At 44.5% G+C, this 22,878-nt stretch overlaps 1 protein-coding gene across 1 annotated transcript in view; it reads right to left on the reverse strand.

Annotated features, from left to right (window-relative positions):
- Positions 1-2,573: 2,573 nt before the first annotated feature.
- The window catches only part of LOC142906387 (uncharacterized), a 95,770-nt gene continuing 75,465 nt past the window's right edge, over positions 2,574-22,878 (reverse strand). The window contains exons 2-3 of the mRNA XM_076054044.1: positions 16,673-16,823; positions 2,574-5,644 (exon numbers count right to left, since the gene is read on the reverse strand). Coding sequence (XP_075910159.1) covers positions 3,696-5,644; positions 16,673-16,823 — 2,100 coding nt within the window. The 3' untranslated portion in view covers positions 2,574-3,695. The remainder of the gene's footprint in view (positions 5,645-16,672; positions 16,824-22,878) is intronic.

The following is a 22,878-nucleotide window of genomic DNA, read 5'->3' on the forward strand; positions in this document are numbered from 1 at the left end:
TCCGGCCACGCTCCCCTTCTAGAATCTACTAGCAGGATCTCGACGTGTCCTACCCGAGATCCTTCTCAGGTCTATCACGTGGTCTGCTGTCAATCAGGGCTGCTTCACTCTGCAGATCCCCTTCCCTGCCAGCAGCCAGCGCTATGCTATGTAGTGACCAATTCTATGTGACTACACATACACAACATCCTGACCATCACTCGCCTATGCGGATGATAAAATATCAAGCATTGTAGATTTAATTCTGATCTACTGTTGTTCGTTTTGATTGATTTTGGCACAGTTTAAAATATATATTTTAATATCAGTACCAGCGGGAAGTACCCAGCGTTTCCCGGGGCAAAAATATATTTACAAACTTGTCTTCTCTTAAAAACATAACATATACATACACAAACACTAAGCTATTGTGCCCTTTGTCCATTTGTCCGTCAACAAAATTATAGGAGGAGCGACACTAGAAAAACGGCGTATTCTATTATTTAATTTTTTTTCTGTCAACGTGACTTAACCGAAAAAACCAAAGAGTAATTCCTGCAGTCACGAAAACTTTGAATCTAGTTTTAGCGTGTTAATGTTAAATAAACGTGTTGTCTCCTATAGAAGCCTGAGTCTCCATTTGAGCCCACTACAACTGGTGTTGGAAGTGGCCAAACGTTAGTTAATTAACTATAGATTATGGAGACTAGGCGAACAATACGTACCAGGTCTCCAGATGAAGAGGACGACGACCCACCGGCCCCGGGGATGTCGGCGCAATCCCCCAGCCCCCACTGGGGGCCTGGGGTGTCCACCTCCGGTTCCAAACCGCCCTCCAAATTGCCTTACCTACGAGTCCTACTTGGTACAGGCCGGACCCGCTATTGCCGCCTGTTGGGCCCTGACTGCAGCTACATATTTTCCAGTAGTGGTGGCGGCGTATTACGCCTGACAATTACCCACCACATTAAGAAGCACGATGGTAGCTTGCAGTTGTGTGTCGACTTTAGGAAGCTTCATAAGATATCGGTGGCTGACGCGTATCCTCTCCCTCGGATGGACAATTCCCTGGACGCTCTGGCGGGAGCACAGAACTTCTCCACCCTTGATCTCCTGTCCGGATTTTGGCATTTGCCACTAAATGAGGCCTCTAAACCCAAACGGCTTTTCGAACACCTCAAGGCCTGTTTGAATTAAATCAGCTTCCCATGGGACTCCACACAGCACCGGCTACGTTCCAATGACTGATGGAGCTGGTGCTGGCTGGACTTCAATGGGACTCATGCTTACAATACCTCGACGATGTCATCGTCTTCAGCCGTACGTTCAAAGAACATCTTGATTGGTTACGCGCTGTCTTTCTTAAAATGTGAGCGGCCCATCTCAAATTCAAGCCGCAGAAGTGTTACCCCCTTCAGAAATCCGTGCGGTATCTCGGTCATATTGTCAGTAAATCGGGCATTGCGATAGATCCCGACAAAACCACGTGTGTTCGGACGTGGCCGACCCCCACGTTGATGATGCAGGTGCAGAGTTTTATTGGTTTTGCGTCTTATTATCGCCGGTTTGTCACTGGGTTCGCTACCTTCGCAAAACCTCTCCACGCCTTGACGGTTATGGGTCAGAGGTTTCATTGGGGGGAGGAGGAAGCCGCATTTGTTGCGCTTCGCAATTCCCCTCCGCTACTCTGACTTTGCCATGCCGTGCGTCCTTGATACTGACGCAACCAACACCAGCATTGGCGCGGTTCTGTCCCAGGTTGTCAACGGGGTGGAGTGTGTTGTTGCATACGGCAGCAGAGTGCTGTCGCCAGCCGAACAGCGTTACTGTGTCACGCGCCGGGAACTATTCAGGTCTCCCGCATTAACGAGTTGATTGCTCTGGACATCCCTGGTTCGGTTCCCGTCACCCCTCGTGGGAATAAATATTTGTTGGTTGGCGTCGAATATTTATCGCGCTGGCCGATGGCCTGGCAGCTATGGATGGGAGCCATCCGGTAGTGCCACCTAGGCACATGCCATGGTACAATGGTGAGCACACAGGACTTGTAATCAATACAGAGGTACTATGTACAGGGGCGGCAAGCAGCTAAAAAATGGTGCACGTTTATTATAAATACGACATTCTCAAATGGTTTCGAAATTAAGTGTCTTATCAGCAGAATCGTGCAGAGTTTCTGCCGAACATACACAGCATTAGTTCCTAACACACTTTGGCAGAGTTGGTGTCACTGCCCGGGAAAGGAACATTAATGGTGATTTTGTGGAAAGTCAGGTGAAATGGGTGGTTGGTCAGACTGACCAGCACCCTGTGCTGTGTGGATCGCTCGTGGTTCTGGCCACCAATCGCCAAGCAAATTGGTTGCAGAGACTTCCACGTGTAGAGTGACTTCAGTTGTGTGCAACCGAGTTGCGCAACTGCTTGCACCGGCTGTGGCCGTGTGCGGAAAGCTAACTCGGGTCAAACCTGGGTTTCGAAGCGCGGTGTAGCGTTAACCATGACACTACCGCTCCACACAATCACACACACGCGAAGATCGACACCAAATACGTGCTCTGTTGCACCGCACAGCAACTCACACGCACATTGCAGTGTCCAATAACAACACAAATGTATTAATCATGACAACCACCTGCTCTGCCACTCAAAGCAATGTCCATCACATGGCCATCAACGCGACACATATAGTTCATCACGGTCACCCGACCAGCAGGAGTCACGTGTGTGAGCAGTCCGTGAATGTCGCCGGGCTATGGTGATGCAGTGGTGTGGGTTGGACAAGGGGCGGATGATGATGTCTGTCGTGGAAATCTGTGGAGCGGCACGGAACAAAAGTGGGACGGGTGGCCCAGTGTGGAGCAGGAGCCGCTCGGCTGGGACGAAGGTGGGGAGGAATCCACTGATCCGGTGGAGGCGTGGGGAGGAGGGCGGGACGCCGCGTGAAGCGCGACTCGTGGGAGTGGTGCCAGGCAGAAGGGGCACCTGGGACTCCGTACGCGGGACCCCGGCCGTTGCACCTGGGCTGGGGGGGGATCCGCTGCCCTGCAGGTGGAGCGAGGCGGGGGGGAAGGTGCTCTCGGTCCGGGTGGATGGGACGAATCAATGCGGATGGAGTTGAGGATTCGAGAGGAGGTTTGCGGAGGCGGGGAGGAAGGCGGCTGTTGCGGGACTTGCGGTAACGCTGCCGTGAAGAATAGGGAGCAAAAGACTCGTGTGCCGGGCCCGGTCTGGTATCAAGGTGGCGTGGAGGAACCCAGGGCTCTGGTGGAGGTGGAGGCAGGTGGAAAGCAGGGAGCTCCCAATCCTGGGGGTTAGCTTGATTACTCATGGGTGGAGGTGATGGTGCGAGTGGCGGTGGTGGCGATAGTGGCAGTGGAAGCGATGGCAGAAGTGGAGGTTGAGGCAATGGCAGGAGTGAAGGTGGAGTCGATGTCAGCAGTGGGGGTAGAGTTGATATCAGTGGTGGAGACAATGGCCTGAGTAGAGATGGAGGCGATGGCAGCAGTGGAGTTGAGGATTCGAGAGGAGGTTTGCGGAGGCGGGGAGGAAGGCGGCTGTTGCGGGACTTGCGGTAACGCTGCCGTGAAGAACAGGGAGCAAAAGACTCGTGTGCCGGGCCCGGTCTGGTATCACGGTGGGGTGGAGGAGCCCAGGGCTCTGGTGGAGGTGGAGGCAGGTGGAAAGCAGGGAGCTCCCAATCCTGGGGGTTAGCTTGATTACTCATGGGTGGAGGTGATGGTGCGAGTGGCGGTGGTGGCGATAGTGGCAGTGGAGGCGATGGCAGAAGTGAAGGTTGAGGCAATGGCAGGAGTGAAGGTGGAGTCGATGTCAGCAGTGGGGGTAGAGTTGATATCAGTGGTGGAGGCAATGGCCTGAGTAGAGATGGAGGCGATGGCAGCAGTGGAGCCGATGGCCCGATTGGAGGTGTAGGCGATGGCAGCAGTGGGGGCGATGTCCTGAGTAGAGATGGAGGCGATGGCCTGAGTAGAGGTAGAGGCGATGGCCTGAGTAGAGGTGGAGGCGATGGCCTGAGTTGAGGTGGAGACGATGGCCTGAGTAGAGGTGGAGGCGATGGCCCGAGTAGAGGTGGAGGCGATGGCCCGAGTGGAGGTGGAGGCGATTGCCTGAGTGGAGATGGAGGCGATGGCCTGAGTAGAGGTGGAGGCGATGGCCTGAGTAGAGGTAGAGGCGATGGCCTGAGTTGAGGTGGAGACGATGGCATGAGTAGAGGTGGAGGCGATGGCCTGAGTAGAGATGGAGGCGATGGCCTGAGTAGAGGTGGAGGCGATGGCCTGAGTAGAGGTGGAGGCGATGGCCCGAGTGGAGGTAGAGGCGATTGCCTGAGTGGAGGTGGAGGCGATGGCCTGAGTAGAGGTGGAGGCGATGGCCTGAGTGGAGGTGGAGGCGATGGCCTGAGTAGAGGTGGAGGCGATGGCCTGAGTGGAGGTGGAGAAGATGGCCCGAGTGGAGGTGGAGGCGATGGCCTGAGTGGAGGTGGAGGCGATGGAAGCAGTGGAGGTGGAGTTGATATCAGTGGGGGAGGCGATGGCCTGAGTAGAGATGGAGACGATGGCCTGCGTGGAGGTGGAGGCGATGGCCTGAGTAGAGGTGGAGGCGATGGCCTGAGTAGAGGTGGAGGCGATGGCCCGAGTGGAGGTGGAGGCGATTGCCTGAGTGGAGATGGAGGCGATGGCCTGAGTAGAGGTGGAGGCGATGGCCTGAGTAGAGGTAGAGGCGATGGCCTGAGTTGAGGTGGAGACGATGGCATGAGTAGAGGTGGAGGCGATGGCCTGAGTAGAGATGGAGGCGATGGCCTGAGTAGAGGTGGAGGCGATGGCCTGAGTAGAGGTGGAGGCGATGGCCCGAGTGGAGGTAGAGGCGATTGCCTGAGTGGAGGTGGAGGCGATGGCCTGAGTAGAGGTGGAGGCGATGGCCTGAGTGGAGGTGGAGGCGATGGCCTGAGTAGAGGTGGAGGCGATGGCCTGAGTGGAGGTGGAGAAGATGGCCCGAGTGGAGGTGGAGGCGATGGCCTGAGTGGAGGTGGAGGCGATGGAAGCAGTGGAGGTGGAGTTGATATCAGTGGGGGAGGCGATGGCCTGAGTAGAGATGGAGACGATGGCCTGCGTGGAGGTGGAGGCGATGGCCTGAGTAGAGGTGGAGGCGATGGCCTGAGTAGAGGTGGAGGCGATGGCCCGAGTGGAGGTGGAGGCGATGGCCCGAGTGGAGGTGGAGGCGATGGCCCGAGTGGAGGTGGAGGCGATGGAAGCATTGGAGGTGGAGTTGATATCAGTGGGGGAGGCGATGGCCTGAGTAGAGATGGAGGCGATGGCCTGAGTGGAGGTGGAGGCGATGGCAGCGGGGGAGGCGATGGCAGCGGTGGAGGCGATGGCCCGAGTAGAGATGGAGGCAATGGCCCGAGTGGAGGTGGAGGCGATGGCCCCAGTGGGAGCGATGGCCTGAGTGGAGCTGGATTCTTCAGGTGAGGAGCACAGCTCTGCTTGGTGCCGGGGCTGTTTCCCCTCCCCTGCGCCCGCCGCTTTCGTCTCCGCGCCGCGGCCATACGAGCCCAGGGACTCGGTGCTCGGCCGAGACCTCCACCTTTCTTTCTCTGCAGCGCCCGGGAAATCTTCCTCCTTCCGGTCCTCATCCTCATTCTCATCGCTCTCTGCAAAAGTTACGAAAAACATCAACGGCGTCATTAGCTGAATCTCCCTGCTCCGTGTCTGTGAGTGCGTTGTGACCCTGGGGACAGACTTGCGAGTTTGTTTTTTACGTTTTTGAGCCAGGAGGCCAGGATTGGGAAAAACTTGGGCCACTTTTCATCCAGGCAACTGAAGAGCAGCACAGACTAAGTCTTACTTACCAAACATTTAAACTAACAACAGCATACTCTTTGGTTTCTTTCGGTAAAATCACGTAGATAGAAAAATAACTAATAAAGTGAAACCTTGGATTGCGAGCATAATTCCTTCTGGAAACGTGCTCTTAATCCAAAGCACTCGTATATCAAAGCGAATTTCCCCCATAAGAAATAATGGAAACTCAGATGATTCGTTCCACAAACCAAAAATACCGTATTCATATAAAAAATATTAATACAAAATACCTTTTTATATTTTTATTATTTAATATAAAGTAATCAAATTTATTAATTACATTTAATCGTGGCTGGTGTGAGGGAGAGGAGATAGAGGATGGTTATTGTGTAGGACGACTTTCACTTGCAGTACAGTTACTAAAGAACAGTCACTACACATGGACACAAAATAAAAAAATGCTTTACGCACACACACGTATTCACAACACTACAGTACTGTAGTAAACAGTATACACGTAGTCACAACACTATAGTACTGTAGTAAACAGTATACACGTGGTCACAACACTATAGTACTATAGTAAACAAGATAGGTTCGCACGGATGTTGACTATACGAGTGAGGCACACCGACTGAGACCGAGCATGGGAGACGATTACCCACAATCCCGCATGATACACGTGGTCACAACACTATAGTACTATAGTAAACAGTATACACGTGGTCACAACACTATAGTACTGTAGTAAACAGTACACACGTGGTCAAAACACTATAGTACTGTAGTAAACAGTATACACGTGGTCACAACCCTATAGTACTATAGCAAATACAGTATACACGTGGTCACAACACTACAGTACTATAGTAAACAGTATACACGTGGTCACAACACTATAGTACTGTAGTAAACAGTACACACTTGGTCACAACACTATAGTACTGTAGTAAAGAGTATACACGTGGTCACAACACTATAGTACTGTAGTAAACAGTATACACGTGGTCACACTATAGTACTATAGTAAACAGTACACACGTGGTCACAACACTATAGTACTGTAGTAAACAGTATACACGTGGTCACAACACTATAGTACTGTAGTAAACATTACACACGTGATCACAACACTATAGTACTGTAGTAAACATTACACACGTGGTCACAACACTATAGTACTGTAGCAAACAGTGTACACGTGGTCACAACACTATAGTACTATAGTAAACAGTACACACGTGGTAACACCACTATAGTACTGTAGTAAACAGTATACACGTGGTCACAACATTATAGTACTATAGTAAACAGTATACACGTGGTCACAACACTATAGTACTATAGTAAACAGTATAGACGTGGTCACAACACTATAGTACTATAGTAAACAGTATACACGTGGTCACAACACTATAGTACTGTAGTAAACAGTATACACGTGGTCCCAACACTATAGTACTATAGTAAACAGTATACACGTGGTCCCAACACTATAGTACTATAGTAAACAGTATACACGTGGTCACAACACTACAGTACTATAGTAAACAGTATACACTTGGTCACAACACTATAGTACTGTAGTAAACAGTATACACGTGGTCACAACACTATAGTACCATAGTAAACAGTATACACATGGTCACAACACTATAGTACTATAGGAAACAGTATACACGTGGTCACAACACTATAGTACTGTAGTAAACAGTATACACGTGGTCCCAACACTATAGTACTATAGTAAACAGTATACACGTGGTCACAACACTATAGTACTATAGTAAACAGTATACACGTGGTCACAACACTATAATACTATAGTAAACAGTATACACGTGGCCACAACACTATAGTACTGTAGTAAACAGTATACACGTGGTCCCAACACTATAGTACTATAGTAAACAGTATACACGTGGTCACAAGACTATAGTACTGTAGTATACAGTATACACGTGGTCACAACACTACAGTACTATAGTAAACAGTATGCACGTGGTCACAACACTATAGTACTGTAGTAAACAGTATAGACGTGGTCACAACACTATAGTACTATAGTAAACAGTATACACATGGTCACAACACTATAGTACTATAGGAAACAGTATAGAACGTGGTCACAACACTATAGTACTGTAGTAAACAGTATACACGTGGTCCCAACAGTATAGTACTATAGTAAACAGTATACACGTGGTCACAACACTATAGTACTGTAGTATACAGTATACACGTGGTCACAACACTACAGTACTATAGTAAACAGTATGCACGTGGTCACAACACTATAGTACTGTAGTAAACAGTATAGACGTGGTCACAACACTATAGTACTATAGTAAACAGTATACACATGGTCACAACACTATAGTACTATAGTAAACAGTATACACGTGGTCACAACACTATAGTACTGTAGTAAACAGTATACACGTGGTCCCAACACTATAGTACTATAGTACACAGAATACACGTGGTCACAACACTATAGTACTGTAGTATACAGTATACACGTGGTCACAACACTACAGTACTATAGTAAACAGTATGCACGTGGTCACAACACTATAGTACTGTAGTAAACAGTATAGAAGTGGTCCCAACACTATAGTACTATAGTAAACAGTATACACGTGGTCACAACACTATAGTACTATAGTAAACAGTATACACGTGGTCACAACACTATAATACTATAGTAAACAGTATACACGTGGTCACAACACTATAGTACTGTAGTAAACAGTACACACTTGGTCACAACACTATAGTACTGTAGTAAAGAGTATACACGTGGTCACAACACTATAGTACTGTAGTAAACAGTATACACGTGGTCACACTATAGTACTATAGTAAACAGTACACACGTGGTCACAACACTATAGTACTGTAGTAAACAGTATACACGTGGTCACAACACTATAGTACTGTAGTAAACATTACACACGTGATCACAACACTATAGTACTGTAGTAAACATTACACACGTGGTCACAACACTATAGTACTGTAGCAAACAGTGTACACGTGGTCACAACACTATAGTACTATAGTAAACAGTACACACGTGGTAACACCACTATAGTACTGTAGTAAACAGTATACACGTGGTCACAACATTATAGTACTATAGTAAACAGTATACACGTGGTCACAACACTATAGTACTATAGTAAACAGTATAGACGTGGTCACAACACTATAGTACTATAGTAAACAGTATACACGTGGTCACAACACTATAGTACTGTAGTAAACAGTATACACGTGGTCCCAACACTATAGTACTATAGTAAACAGTATACACGTGGTCCCAACACTATAGTACTATAGTAAACAGTATACACGTGGTCACAACACTACAGTACTATAGTAAACAGTATACACTTGGTCACAACACTATAGTACTGTAGTAAACAGTATACACGTGGTCACAACACTATAGTACCATAGTAAACAGTATACACATGGTCACAACACTATAGTACTATAGGAAACAGTATACACGTGGTCACAACACTATAGTACTGTAGTAAACAGTATACACGTGGTCCCAACACTATAGTACTATAGTAAACAGTATACACGTGGTCACAACACTATAGTACTATAGTAAACAGTATACACGTGGTCACAACACTATAATACTATAGTAAACAGTATACACGTGGCCACAACACTATAGTACTGTAGTAAACAGTATACACGTGGTCCCAACACTATAGTACTATAGTAAACAGTATACACGTGGTCACAAGACTATAGTACTGTAGTATACAGTATACACGTGGTCACAACACTACAGTACTATAGTAAACAGTATGCACGTGGTCACAACACTATAGTACTGTAGTAAACAGTATAGACGTGGTCACAACACTATAGTACTATAGTAAACAGTATACACATGGTCACAACACTATAGTACTATAGGAAACAGTATAGAACGTGGTCACAACACTATAGTACTGTAGTAAACAGTATACACGTGGTCCCAACAGTATAGTACTATAGTAAACAGTATACACGTGGTCACAACACTATAGTACTGTAGTATACAGTATACACGTGGTCACAACACTACAGTACTATAGTAAACAGTATGCACGTGGTCACAACACTATAGTACTGTAGTAAACAGTATAGACGTGGTCACAACACTATAGTACTATAGTAAACAGTATACACATGGTCACAACACTATAGTACTATAGTAAACAGTATACACGTGGTCACAACACTATAGTACTGTAGTAAACAGTATACACGTGGTCCCAACACTATAGTACTATAGTACACAGAATACACGTGGTCACAACACTATAGTACTGTAGTATACAGTATACACGTGGTCACAACACTACAGTACTATAGTAAACAGTATGCACGTGGTCACAACACTATAGTACTGTAGTAAACAGTATAGAAGTGGTCCCAACACTATAGTACTATAGTAAACAGTATACACATGGTCACAACACTATAGTACTATAGTAAACAGTATACACGTGGTCACAACACTATAGTACTGTAGTAAACAGTATACACGTGGTCACAACACTATAGTAAACAGTATACACATGGTCACAACACTATAGTACTATAGAAAACAGTAAACACGTGGTCACAACACTATAGTACTGTAGTAACCAGTATACACGTGGTCCCAACACTATAGTAATGTAGTAAACATTACACACGTGGTCACAACACTATAGTACTGTAGTAAACAGTGTACACGTGGTCACAACACTATAGTACTATAGTAAACAGTAAACACGTGGTCACAACACTATAGTACTATAGGAAACAGTATACACGTGGTCACAACACTATAGTACTGTAGTAAACAGTATACACGTGGTCCCAACACTATAGTACTATAGTAAACAGTACACGTGGTCACAACACTATAGTACTATAGTAAACAGTATACACGTGGTCACAACACTATAGTACTATAGTAAACAGTATACACGTGGTCACAACACTATAGTACTGTAGTAAACAGTATACACGTGGTCCCAACACTATAGTACTATAGTAAACAGTATACACGTGGTCACAAGACTATAGTACTGTAGTATACAGTATACACGTGGTCACAACACTACAGTACTATAGTAAACAGTATGCACGTGGTCACAACACTATAGTACTGTAGTAAACAGTATAGACGTGGTCACAACACTATAGTACTATAGTAAACAGTATACACATGGTCACAACACTATAGTACTATAGGAAACAGTATACACGTGGTCACAACACTATAGTACGGTAGTAAACAGTATACACGTGGTCCCAACACTATAGTACTATAGTAAACAGTATACACGTGGTCACAACACTATAGTACTGTAGTATACAGTATACACGTGGTCACAACACTACAGTACTATAGTAAACAGTATGCACGTGGTCACAACACTATAGTACTGTAGTAAACAGTATAGACGTGGTCACAACACTATAGTACTATAGTAAACAGTATACACATGGTCACAACACTATAGTACTATAGTAAACAGTATACACGTGGTCACAACACTATAGTACTGTAGTAAACAGTATACACGTGGTCACAACACTATAGTACTGTAGTATACAGTATACACGTGGTCACAACACTACAGTACTATAGTAAACAGTATGCACGTGGTCACAACACTATAGTACTGTAGTAAACAGTATAGACGTGGTCACAACACTATAGTACTATAGTAAACAGTATACACATGGTCACAACACTATAGTACTATAGTAAACAGTATACACGTGGTCACAACACTATAGTACTGTAGTAAACAGTATACACGTGGTCCCAACACTATAGTACTATAGTACACAGAATACACGTGGTCACAACACTATAGTACTGTAGTATACAGTATACACGTGGTCACAACACTACAGTACTATAGTAAACAGTATGCACGTGGTCACAACACTATAGTACTGTAGTAAACAGTATAGAAGTGGTCCCAACACTATAGTACTATAGTAAACAGTATACACATGGTCACAACACTATAGTACTATAGAAAACAGTAAACACGTGGTCACAACACTATAGTACTGTAGTAACCAGTATACACGTGGTCCCAACACTATAGTAATGTAGTAAACATTACACACGTGGTCACAACACTATAGTACTGTAGTAAACAGTGTACACGTGGTCACAACACTATAGTACTATAGTAAACAGTAAACACGTGGTCACAACACTATAGTACTATAGGAAACAGTATACACGTGGTCACAACACTATAGTACTGTAGTAAACAGTATACACGTGGTCCCAACACTATAGTACTATAGTAAACAGTACACGTGGTCACAACACTATAGTACTATAGTAAACAGTATACACGTGGTCACAACACTATAGTACTATAGTAAACAGTATACACGTGGTCACAACACTATAGTACTGTAGTAAACAGTATACACGTGGTCCCAACACTATAGTACTATAGTAAACAGTATACACGTGGTCACAAGACTATAGTACTGTAGTATACAGTATACACGTGGTCACAACACTACAGTACTATAGTAAACAGTATGCACGTGGTCACAACACTATAGTACTGTAGTAAACAGTATAGACGTGGTCACAACACTATAGTACTATAGTAAACAGTATACACATGGTCACAACACTATAGTACTATAGGAAACAGTATACACGTGGTCACAACACTATAGTACGGTAGTAAACAGTATACACGTGGTCCCAACACTATAGTACTATAGTAAACAGTATACACGTGGTCACAACACTATAGTACTGTAGTATACAGTATACACGTGGTCACAACACTACAGTACTATAGTAAACAGTATGCACGTGGTCACAACACTATAGTACTGTAGTAAACAGTATAGACGTGGTCACAACACTATAGTACTATAGTAAACAGTATACACATGGTCACAACACTATAGTACTATAGTAAACAGTATACACGTGGTCACAACACTATAGTACTGTAGTAAACAGTATACACGTGGTCACAACACTATAGTACTGTAGTATACAGTATACACGTGGTCACAACACTACAGTACTATAGTAAACAGTATGCACGTGGTCACAACACTATAGTACTGTAGTAAACAGTATAGACGTGGTCACAACACTATAGTACTATAGTAAACAGTATACACATGGTCACAACACTATAGTACTATAGTAAACAGTATACACGTGGTCACAACACTATAGTACTGTAGTAAACAGTATACACGTGGTCACAACACTATAGTACTATAGTAAACAGTATACACATGGTCACAACACTATAGTACTATAGGAAACAGTATACACGTGGTCACAACACTATAGTACTGTAGTAAACAGTATACACGTGGTCCCAACACTATAGTAATGTAGTAAACATTACACACGTGGTCACAACACTATAGTACTGTAGTAAACAGTGTACACGTGGTCACAACACTATAGTACTATAGTAAACAGTAAACACGTGGTCACAACACTATAGTACTATAGTAAACAGTATACACGTGGTCACAACACTATAGTACTGTAGTAAACAATATACACGTGGTCACAACACTATAGTACTATAGTAAACAGTAAACACGTGGTCACAACACTATAGTACTATAGTAAACAGTATACACGTGGTCACAACACTATAGTACTGTAGTAAACAGTATACACGTGGTCACAACACTATAGTACTGTAGTAAACAGTATACACGTGGTCACAACACTATAGTACTGTAGTAAACAGTATACACGTGGTCACAACACTATAGTACTGTAGTAAACAGTATACACGTGGTCACAACACTATAGTACTGTAGTAAACAGTATACACGTGGTCACAACACTATAGTACTGTAGTAAACATTACACACGTGATCACAACACTATAGGACTGTAGTAAACATTACACACGTGGTCACAACACTATAGTACTGTAGCAAACAGTGTACACGTGGTCACAACACTATAGTACTATAGTAAACAGTACACACGTGGTCACACCACTATAGAACTGTAGTAAACAGTATACACGTGGTCACAACATTATAGTACTATAGTAAACAGTATACACGTGGTCACAACACTATAGTACTATAGTAAACAGTATAGACGTGGTCACAAAACTATAGTACTATAGTAAACAGTATACACGTGGTCACAACACGATAGTACTGTAGTAAACAGTATACACGTGGTCCCAACACTATAGTACTATAGTAAACAGTATACACGTGGTCACAACACTATAGTACTGTAGTAAACAGTATACACGTGGTCCCAACACTATAGTACTATAGTAAACAGTATACACGTGGTCACAACTCTACAGTACTATAGTAAACAGTATACACTTGGTCTCAACACTATAGTACTGTAGTAAACAGTATACACGTGGTCACAACACTATAGTACCACAGTAAACAGTATACACATGGTCACAACACTATAGTACTATAGGAAACAGTATACACGTGGTCCCAACACTATAGTACTATAGTAAACAGTATACACGTGGTCACAACACTATAGTACTATAGTAAACAGTATACACGTGGTCACAACACTATAGTACTGTAGTAAACAGTATACACGTGGTCACAACACTATAGTACCATAGTAAACAGTATACACATGGTCACAACACTATAGTACTATAGGAAACAGTATACACGTGGTCACAACACTATAGTACTGTAGTAAACAGTATACACGTGGTCACAACACTACAGTACTATAGTAAACAGTATGCACGTGGTCACAACACTATAGTACTGTAGTAAACAGTATACACGTGGTCACAACACTATAGTGCTGTAGTAAACAGTATACACGTGGTCCCAACACTATAGTACTATAGTAAACAGTATACACGTGGTCACAACACTATAGTACTGTAGTATACAGTATACACGTGGTCACAACACTACAGTACTATAGTAATCAGTATGCACGTGGTCACAACACTATAGTACTGTAGTAAACAGTATAGACGTGGTCACAACACTATAGTACTATAGTAAACAGTATACACATGGTCACAACACTATAGTACTATAGGAAACAGTATACACGTGGTCACAACACTATAGTACTGTAGTAAACAGTATACACGTGGTCCCAACACTATAGTAAACAGTATACACGTGGTCATAACACTATAGTACTGTAGTATACAGTATACACGTGGTACCAACACTATAGTACTATAGTAAACAGTATACACGTGGTCAAAACACTATAGTACTATAGTAAACAGTATACACGTGGTCACAACACTATAGTACTATATTAAACAGTATACACGTGGTCACAACACCATAGTACTGTAGTAAACAGTATACACGTGGTCACAACACAAGCAATCGTCTTCAGGTGAAATAATACAGCAGGCGGACTGCTGAGACAGGAAGAAATGTAGCGAGAGAGCTACTGCAACCAAAGGTTACACTATATACGTTTGTGGTGGGATTTGCAAGTAAATGTAAGATCGCAGAGCAAGCATACCCCGGCTAATCCCTCGGCTACTCCGAGGGGGAGTGGGAGCGGAGGAGCTGCCGTAACGGGCGAGATAGTGGGGGTGAAATTTACAGAGGGTACAAGCTGATAGAAAGAGGATCAAACTCAGCAAACTTAGAAATGTAATGCAACTCATTGAGTCGGCCAACACAACAAATAATACTTTGCCTGGTTGATCACCGTCCTTCTCTGCTTGTGTGTCTCCCTGTGTGTGGGGAGCGGTGGTGCAGCTGTTAGCGCTACGCTGCGCTATGAACCTGGCGACCCGGGTTCGATTCCCGCTCACGGCCAACACCAGTGACGATTATCTGAACCGGTCCCGGGCCTCCCCTAGGTCGACTCAGCCTCAAATGAGTACCTGGTGCGGTGTGTAAACATCGCCACTAGGGAGACAAAGGCGGTCGGGCGTGGTGCTGGCCACCCACCCCCTCGTGTACTGTTCCGGCCTTCACAGGTGCTCGCTAACAGCACTTGCCCCTACAGTCTGTTCAGGCTATACGGGGGATCTTTGTGTCTCCCTGTCTGTGTTTGGTCTCTCTCTCTCAAATTTAGTTTCACCTGATGACGACTGCTTGAGTTGCAATCGAAACGTCGTATTCTATTATTTTGTTTATTTTTTCTACGTGACTTTACCGAAAGACCATTGAGTAACAACAGTGTTTTTACGAATCACAGCTAAGAGACAAACAACATTATATTTTCTATTAAACATAACATTTTAATAACATGTTAAAAAATACTTTAAATCTCATCACTGCTCCTCATACTCAATCCGTGATCAGTGCCGGATTATCCTCGGAACAAAATAATCATTAGCTGTGGGCCCCGCACTTTCAAGCGCCCCGCGCTAAATGATCTCACCCTATAAATCCCCGTTCAGTGATTCTGTACTTGCTCTATTACTATAGTAAAATTACAATTACTTTACTATGCAAGTTAAAAACTTCGTGCTTTATAATTGTGTTTTTTTCACTTATTCTGGGCACCTTTATAATATAAGCTACAGGACCCGCACGAGCTTAATCCGGCACTGTCCGGGATACTGTTCCAGTGCCCAACCAGGCTGTTGAAGACACCGTGAGTGGAGTTGAGGGGGATCGGTGGAGGTGTGAAGGGGGTGAGTGATGCCGACGGGCTGCGAGGGGGTCATCCGAGAGGGTGCCCAGTGGGGAGATGAAGCAATGAAATCGCTCCACGTGCAGGTGCTGGGTGGATTACTGCACAGCGGCATCGTGGGAGGTGGCGACGGCTCGTGGAGGTCTCTACCCACTAGTGGATTGACCATGGCTGATGGTGGTGATGATGATGGATGTTGCTCACTCACTTGGCGACGTATGAAACGCCAGAGATGCACGGCGATGTGCAGGGTGTTCAGCAGCATGGTGGAGCTGATGGCCTCCTTGCAGCCGCTGTACAGCTGACCTACAGCGTGGAGCAGAGCAGGGAGCGCGCTGTCCACTATGGCCTGGCAGCTGCTGCTCAGCTCACCCATAGCCTGCAGGAGGGCAGGGAGCACGCTGTCCACAATGTCCTCACTGTGGCTACTGAACATCGGTCCCCAGGTGGCGACCCCTGCTGATGCAGAGACGTTCTTCACGAGTCCCGAGTAGTTGATCGTGGTGGTGTTGGAGCCGTTAATGTCCGAACCCCCACGCCGAGATCCTCCGAGGAGCTCCACCATCGGCTGCGTGAGCAGCAGAACCACAGTGAGGACAGCCGTGAAGATCGCCATGGTGGTGGTGGTGGTGGCGAAGGTCTCTGAAGAACTCGAAGTGGAGGAGCAGCGTGGGGCGAGGTGGTTGCCTCTCCAGGAGCCGACTCCACTCTGACCTCTGCCGTGACGTCACCGGGCCATGACGTCACCGTGACGTCAGAGGTTTCCACGGCTCTTACGTCATTATAGCATTTGGAACGTGGCTGTGCAATGGAACATCAACACGTGATGCACTACAACACTGTATTGTTTATAGAATTGTAATACAATACTAATTATTCACATCTGAGACAGAACATCGGCAGAGGAGGGAGCCTCACTCCTCACTTCTCCCAACCAGCTTAAAAGTCGCTACGAATCTTAACAGCGTTCATTGAAGCTCTGTGGATGTGTAGGCCTTACTTTAACATATATTTCTGTGACCAGTCACAAGCTAATCCCTTAGCTATTTCAATGCTAAATTACTAGTTGCCTCCGTGGATGTGTAGGTTTTTACTTTAACATAGCCATTTCCGTGACCAGTCACAAGCTAATCCCTCAGCTATTTGCACAAGTTAATCCCTTAGCTATTTCAATGCTAAATTACTAGTTGCCTCTGTGGATGTGTAGGTTTTGACTTTAACATAGCCATTCCTGTGACCAGTCACAAGCTAATCCCTTAGCTATTTCAATGCTAAATTACTAGTTGCCTCTGTGGATGTGTCGGTTTTGACTTTAACATAGCCAATTCCGTGACCAGTCACAAGCTAATCCCTCAGCTATTGATATGTAAACCCCTTTGTCAAGGTGCCTTACTTCTCCCAACCAGCTTAAAAGTCGCTACGAATCTTAACATCGTTAATTGAAGCTCTGTCGTCCCGACAGTACTGTACCTTTCACCTAAAGACGGCCGCTTGCGTTGTGGCCAAAACGTCGTGAGAATTTTATTGTGTTTTTTTATTATTTTATTCTCATTCTACGTGACTTTACCGAAAGAACCAAAGAAAATAAAATAATAAAGATATAAAACAATAAAATTCCCCAAATCAAAATTCATATACTGTTGATTTATTCACTCCATCTCCGCAGTGGACACTGCCGATTGTGTTCCTTCCTTAGCTCCCATTCCCACGTTAGTCTCGACCACCGGCCGTCATCACTTCAAGTTGTGTGTCCTGCCTCACCCCACCTTTCTAAACTAAAATTACGTCCTTAATTATATGAAGTCATATGAAGTCCAATTGACTTGTCCGTCTTCCAGTATCAGTGTAATTCTTAGGATGTGCATCATCTCTACGCTTCCTTGTGCATTTCTAAACATTGGTTCTATTTTCCGTTTGTGATGCATCTGTTTGAAAAAAAACGTTCTGCTTAAGGCATATGGCTCAGTTACGTTTCATTATTAAGTTAAGATAACAATAAGCACTTTGTTCTGCCCTGATACACCTCTCTTAATCATTTTCATCCGTCTTCCCCTTCAACAACCGCCCTACGTGTAGATGCACTTCTGTGTTTTCAAGGCTGTGTCCCTGTTCTTTTTGCGTTCAGTTTGTTATTCCCCCGCACCTCCAGTAAAGCATGGTTGGCTGCGTACGGTGCGAAAGAAGTTCACCATGCAAACATACGCTGCGTTGAAAAATGATTCTACTGACTGCAGACCAATCCTGGACAGAGTTCTCAATACGAGTGCAATATCGAGGGTACAGATCAATACCAACTGAACACAGATGCTAATTCATGGACGGGTGGCAACTCTAGCCATGCCCATGCAAACATACACAACATCTTGACCATGAATCGCCTATGCGGCAGATTAAATGTCAAGCATTATACATTGAATTTCGATCTACTTTTGTTCGTTTTGATTTATTTTGGCGCAGTTTCAAGTAAGTATTTTTAATAGAATTATTGTATTGCCATTTACTGTATAATTGTGATAATAGACCAAGCACTGAGACATTGCCCAGGGTTGGTCTACAATCGAAAAGGTTGCAACCCCATAGCACACCCTCATGTGTTCCAGTGTTAACACATCGTATGTTTGTATCTTGAAATTCTTTCGCACCGTACGTAGCCCACCGCTCCCCCCACCACACACGTGCACAGCAGCTCCAGAGAGCGACTTTTGGGTCAGAGGTAGCCGCATTGTACTGGGGCCGTCCATAAATGAGGGGGGGGGGGGGTTGAGAAATGTGACGTCACATCAAAATGCGCAACTTTAAATAACTATAGACAACACGTTCTACGTAATTAAATAGACTTTTTAATAAATATTTTCTCCTACAACATCAGAGTGCAGCGCCACATTAAATAAGCACCACGATGACAATAGTTTAAAGCGATATGAAGCATGCTTTATTTTGGGGGGGGGCACAGCTTTGTACCGTCATATTTGAGGGGGGGCTCTGACTCTTTGTGACGCCGCGTGACGATGGGAGGGGGGGTCAAAAATCGTCTAAAATCGCGTGACGTCATTTATGGACGGCCCCCACAGCGTGAAATAGCGCAACAAACCGAACCCGCGTACAGCGAGGGAAGCCGTGGCTGGTTTATCATTCATTAATCTCCAGTTCAGTCACAAACGAATCTCTTAGAGCCGAAGGCGCGATTCAGTATCACGTTGGCATGCCGTGTCAACCCGTACGGGGTTACCCCGTATTGGTGTACAGGGAGATTGAGTTCTCAGGTCCATACGGCTTACTAGAGCCGTTTCAAAACGGGCAAAACAATGTTTTGTGTTTCTCCCCTTGTGATGGGATTTTGTAGGATGAACGTTGAGATTTGTAAGGGGCACGGGGTGACCAATAAGGTCTGAATTGGTCTGTAATAAGAGAGGCAATGGTTAGGGGGTGACAGGTGTGCGTTGGCACTGCGTGCCACGTCGCGTTGTCATACAGCTGACACTCCGATGAGCAATGATTCGGCGACGCACGGTGCCAAAGGGGCCGTCCATAAATGACGTCACGCAACTTCTGACGATTTTTGACCCCACCCCCCCATTGTCACACGGCTTCACAAAAAGTCAGACCCCCCCCTCAAATATGACGTCACAAAGCTCTGGCCCCCCTCCCACCAAATAAAACATGCTTCAAATCGCTTTAAACTATTGTCATTGTTGTGCGTATTTAATGTGGCGCTGCACTCTGATGTTGTAGGAGAAAACATTTATAAAAAAGTATATTTAATTAAGTAGAACGTGTCGTCTATATTTACTTAAAGTTGCGCATTTTGATGTGACGTCACATTTCTCACCCCCCCCCTCGTCACACATCGTCACAAATGTCTGATCGCCCCCCCCCCCAGGTGCGTGACGTCATTTATGGACGGCCCCAAAGACGTTCAACATTCGTGCGTATCCGCCGTGATGTGGGGCGAAGTAATATTCTAATCTTATTATCCGCGATGCCTGCAGGATTAGCTTTTTTCTTCTTCGTCTTCCAAAGCAGATTATTAATGAGAATATTGATGGAATTTCCCCCAGTGCATGTTGGCTGGGGAAGGGCTGTTTAAGACCCGCGGTGAACCCGCTCATCTCCACGTATCGGCATGAAATGATAAAATCGCAGATTTTCGGAAGCGCGTTCGTTTCAAGTGGATGCTTGTTGTCAACACCGCCATATTGACAGCACTCGCAATCATCCCATACTCAATTGAAACTCTTCTTAAGTAATTGCTTATTGTGTTTAGTTCCTTGTCCTTATCTCATACCTCCGATTAGCACGGTGGGCTACGTATGGTGCGAAAGAATTTCAAGATACAAACATACGATGTGTTAACACTGGAACACATGAGGGTGTGCTATGGGGTTGCCACCTTTTCGATTGTAGACCAACCCTGGGCAATGTCTCAGTGCTTGGGCTATTATCATAATTATACAGTAAATGACAATACAATAATTGTATAAAAAATACTTACTTGAAACTGCTCCAAAATCAATCAAAACGAACAAAAGTAGATCGGAATTCAATGTAAAATGCTTGACATTTAATCTGCCGCATAGGCGATTCATGGTCAAGATGTTGTGTATGTTTGTATGGGCATGGCTAGAGTTGCCAACCGTCCGAGAAATAGCATCTGTGTTCAGGTCGTATTGATCTGTACCCTCGATATTGCACTCGTATTGAGAAATCTGTCCAGGTTTGGTCTGCTATCAGTAGAATCATTTTTCAACGCAGCGTATGTTTGCATGGTGAACTTCTTTCGCACCGTACGCTGCCAACCATGCTTTAATGGAGGTGCGGGGGAATGACAAACTGAACGCAAAAAGAACAGGGACACAGCCTTGAAAACACAGAAGTGCATTTGCACGTAGGGCGGTTGTTGAAGGGGAAGAGGGATGAAAATGATTAAGAGAGGCGTATCAGGGCAGAGCAAAGTGCTTATTATTATCTTAACTTAATAATGAAACGTAACTGAGCCATATGCCTTAAGCAGAACGTTTTTTTCAAACAGATGCATCACAAACAGAAAATATAACCAATGTTTAGAAATGCACAAGGAAGCGTAGAGATGATGCGCATCCTAAGAACACCACTGATACTGGAAGACGGACACGTCAATTGGACTTCATATGCAAATTAAGGACGTAATTTTAGTTTAGAAAGGTGGGGTGAGGCAGGACACACAACTTGAAGTGATGACGGCCGGTGGTCGAGACTAACGTGGGAATGGGAGCTAAGGAAGGAACACAACCGGCAGTGTCCACTGCGGATATGGAGTGAATAAATCAACAGTATATGAATTTTGATTTGGATAATTTTATTGTTTTATATCTTTATTATTTTATTTTCTTTGGTTCTTTCGGTAAAGTCACGTAGAATGAGAATAAAATAATAAAATGACACGATAAAATTCTCACGACGTTTTGGCCACAACGCAAGCGGCCGTCTTTAGGTGAAAGGTAACTGTCGGGACGACAGAGCTTCAATTAACGATGTTAAGATTCGTAGAGACTTTTAAGCTGGTTGGGATAAGTGAAGCACCTTGACAAAGGGGTTTACATATCAATAGCTGAGGGATTAGCTTGTGACTGGTCACGGAATTGGCTATGTTAAAGTCAAAACCTACACATCCACAGAGGCAACTAGTAATTTAGCATTGAAATAGCTAAGGGATTAGCTTGTGACTGGTCACAGGAATGGCTATGTTAAAGTCAAAACCTACACATCCACAGAGGCAACTAGTAATTTAGCATTGAAATAGCTAAGGGATTGGTTTGTGCAAATAGCTGAGGGATTATCTTTATTATTTTATTGTTTCCCTTCTACGTGACTTTACCGAAAGAACCAAGAATATAGTATATGAATTAGATCATTTATTTATTTTGCTAACTTTACAATTAATCGTACATTTTAATTGTACTAGTTTAATGTCTTCAGGTTTAGTTTCTAATTCTCTAGGATAAAACAAGTTATTTTGTCAAAAAGAATGACGTTAATTGGCGCATACATTGAAAGTGCAATTTTAAATGAACCGTGTCAGTCTTCAAATACTGTTCTGGTTATTCCCACCTTGTTGGTGTCCCTATTGTCTCCTGCACCCACTAACAACGGAGTTATTGTTGGGATGGAGAGAAGCACAGCCAGCAGCCAGCCAGGAAACTCGAGACATAGAATATATTAATAGCAGCATGACTTACACTGCTACAGCAGCGAGGTGGTCATGTAACTATTTACATTCTCTGTGTCGCAAACATTAAATGGCAACTAATCTTTCCGTGGTACGCTTGTCCCCACGATTTGAGGACCAATTCCTTAGCGAAGGATTTACTACCAATTGAAGGATGATACAAGTGAAATGTGAAGTGGTAAGATTGATCTTAGATCATTGCAAGCCAA

Source organism: Petromyzon marinus, chromosome 64 (genome assembly GCF_048934315.1).
Source record: "Petromyzon marinus isolate PM22_M1 ecotype Great Lakes invasive population chromosome 64, UKy_Petmar_22M1.pri1.0, whole genome shotgun sequence".
NCBI classification, from domain to species: domain Eukaryota; kingdom Metazoa; phylum Chordata; class Hyperoartia; order Petromyzontiformes; family Petromyzontidae; genus Petromyzon; species Petromyzon marinus.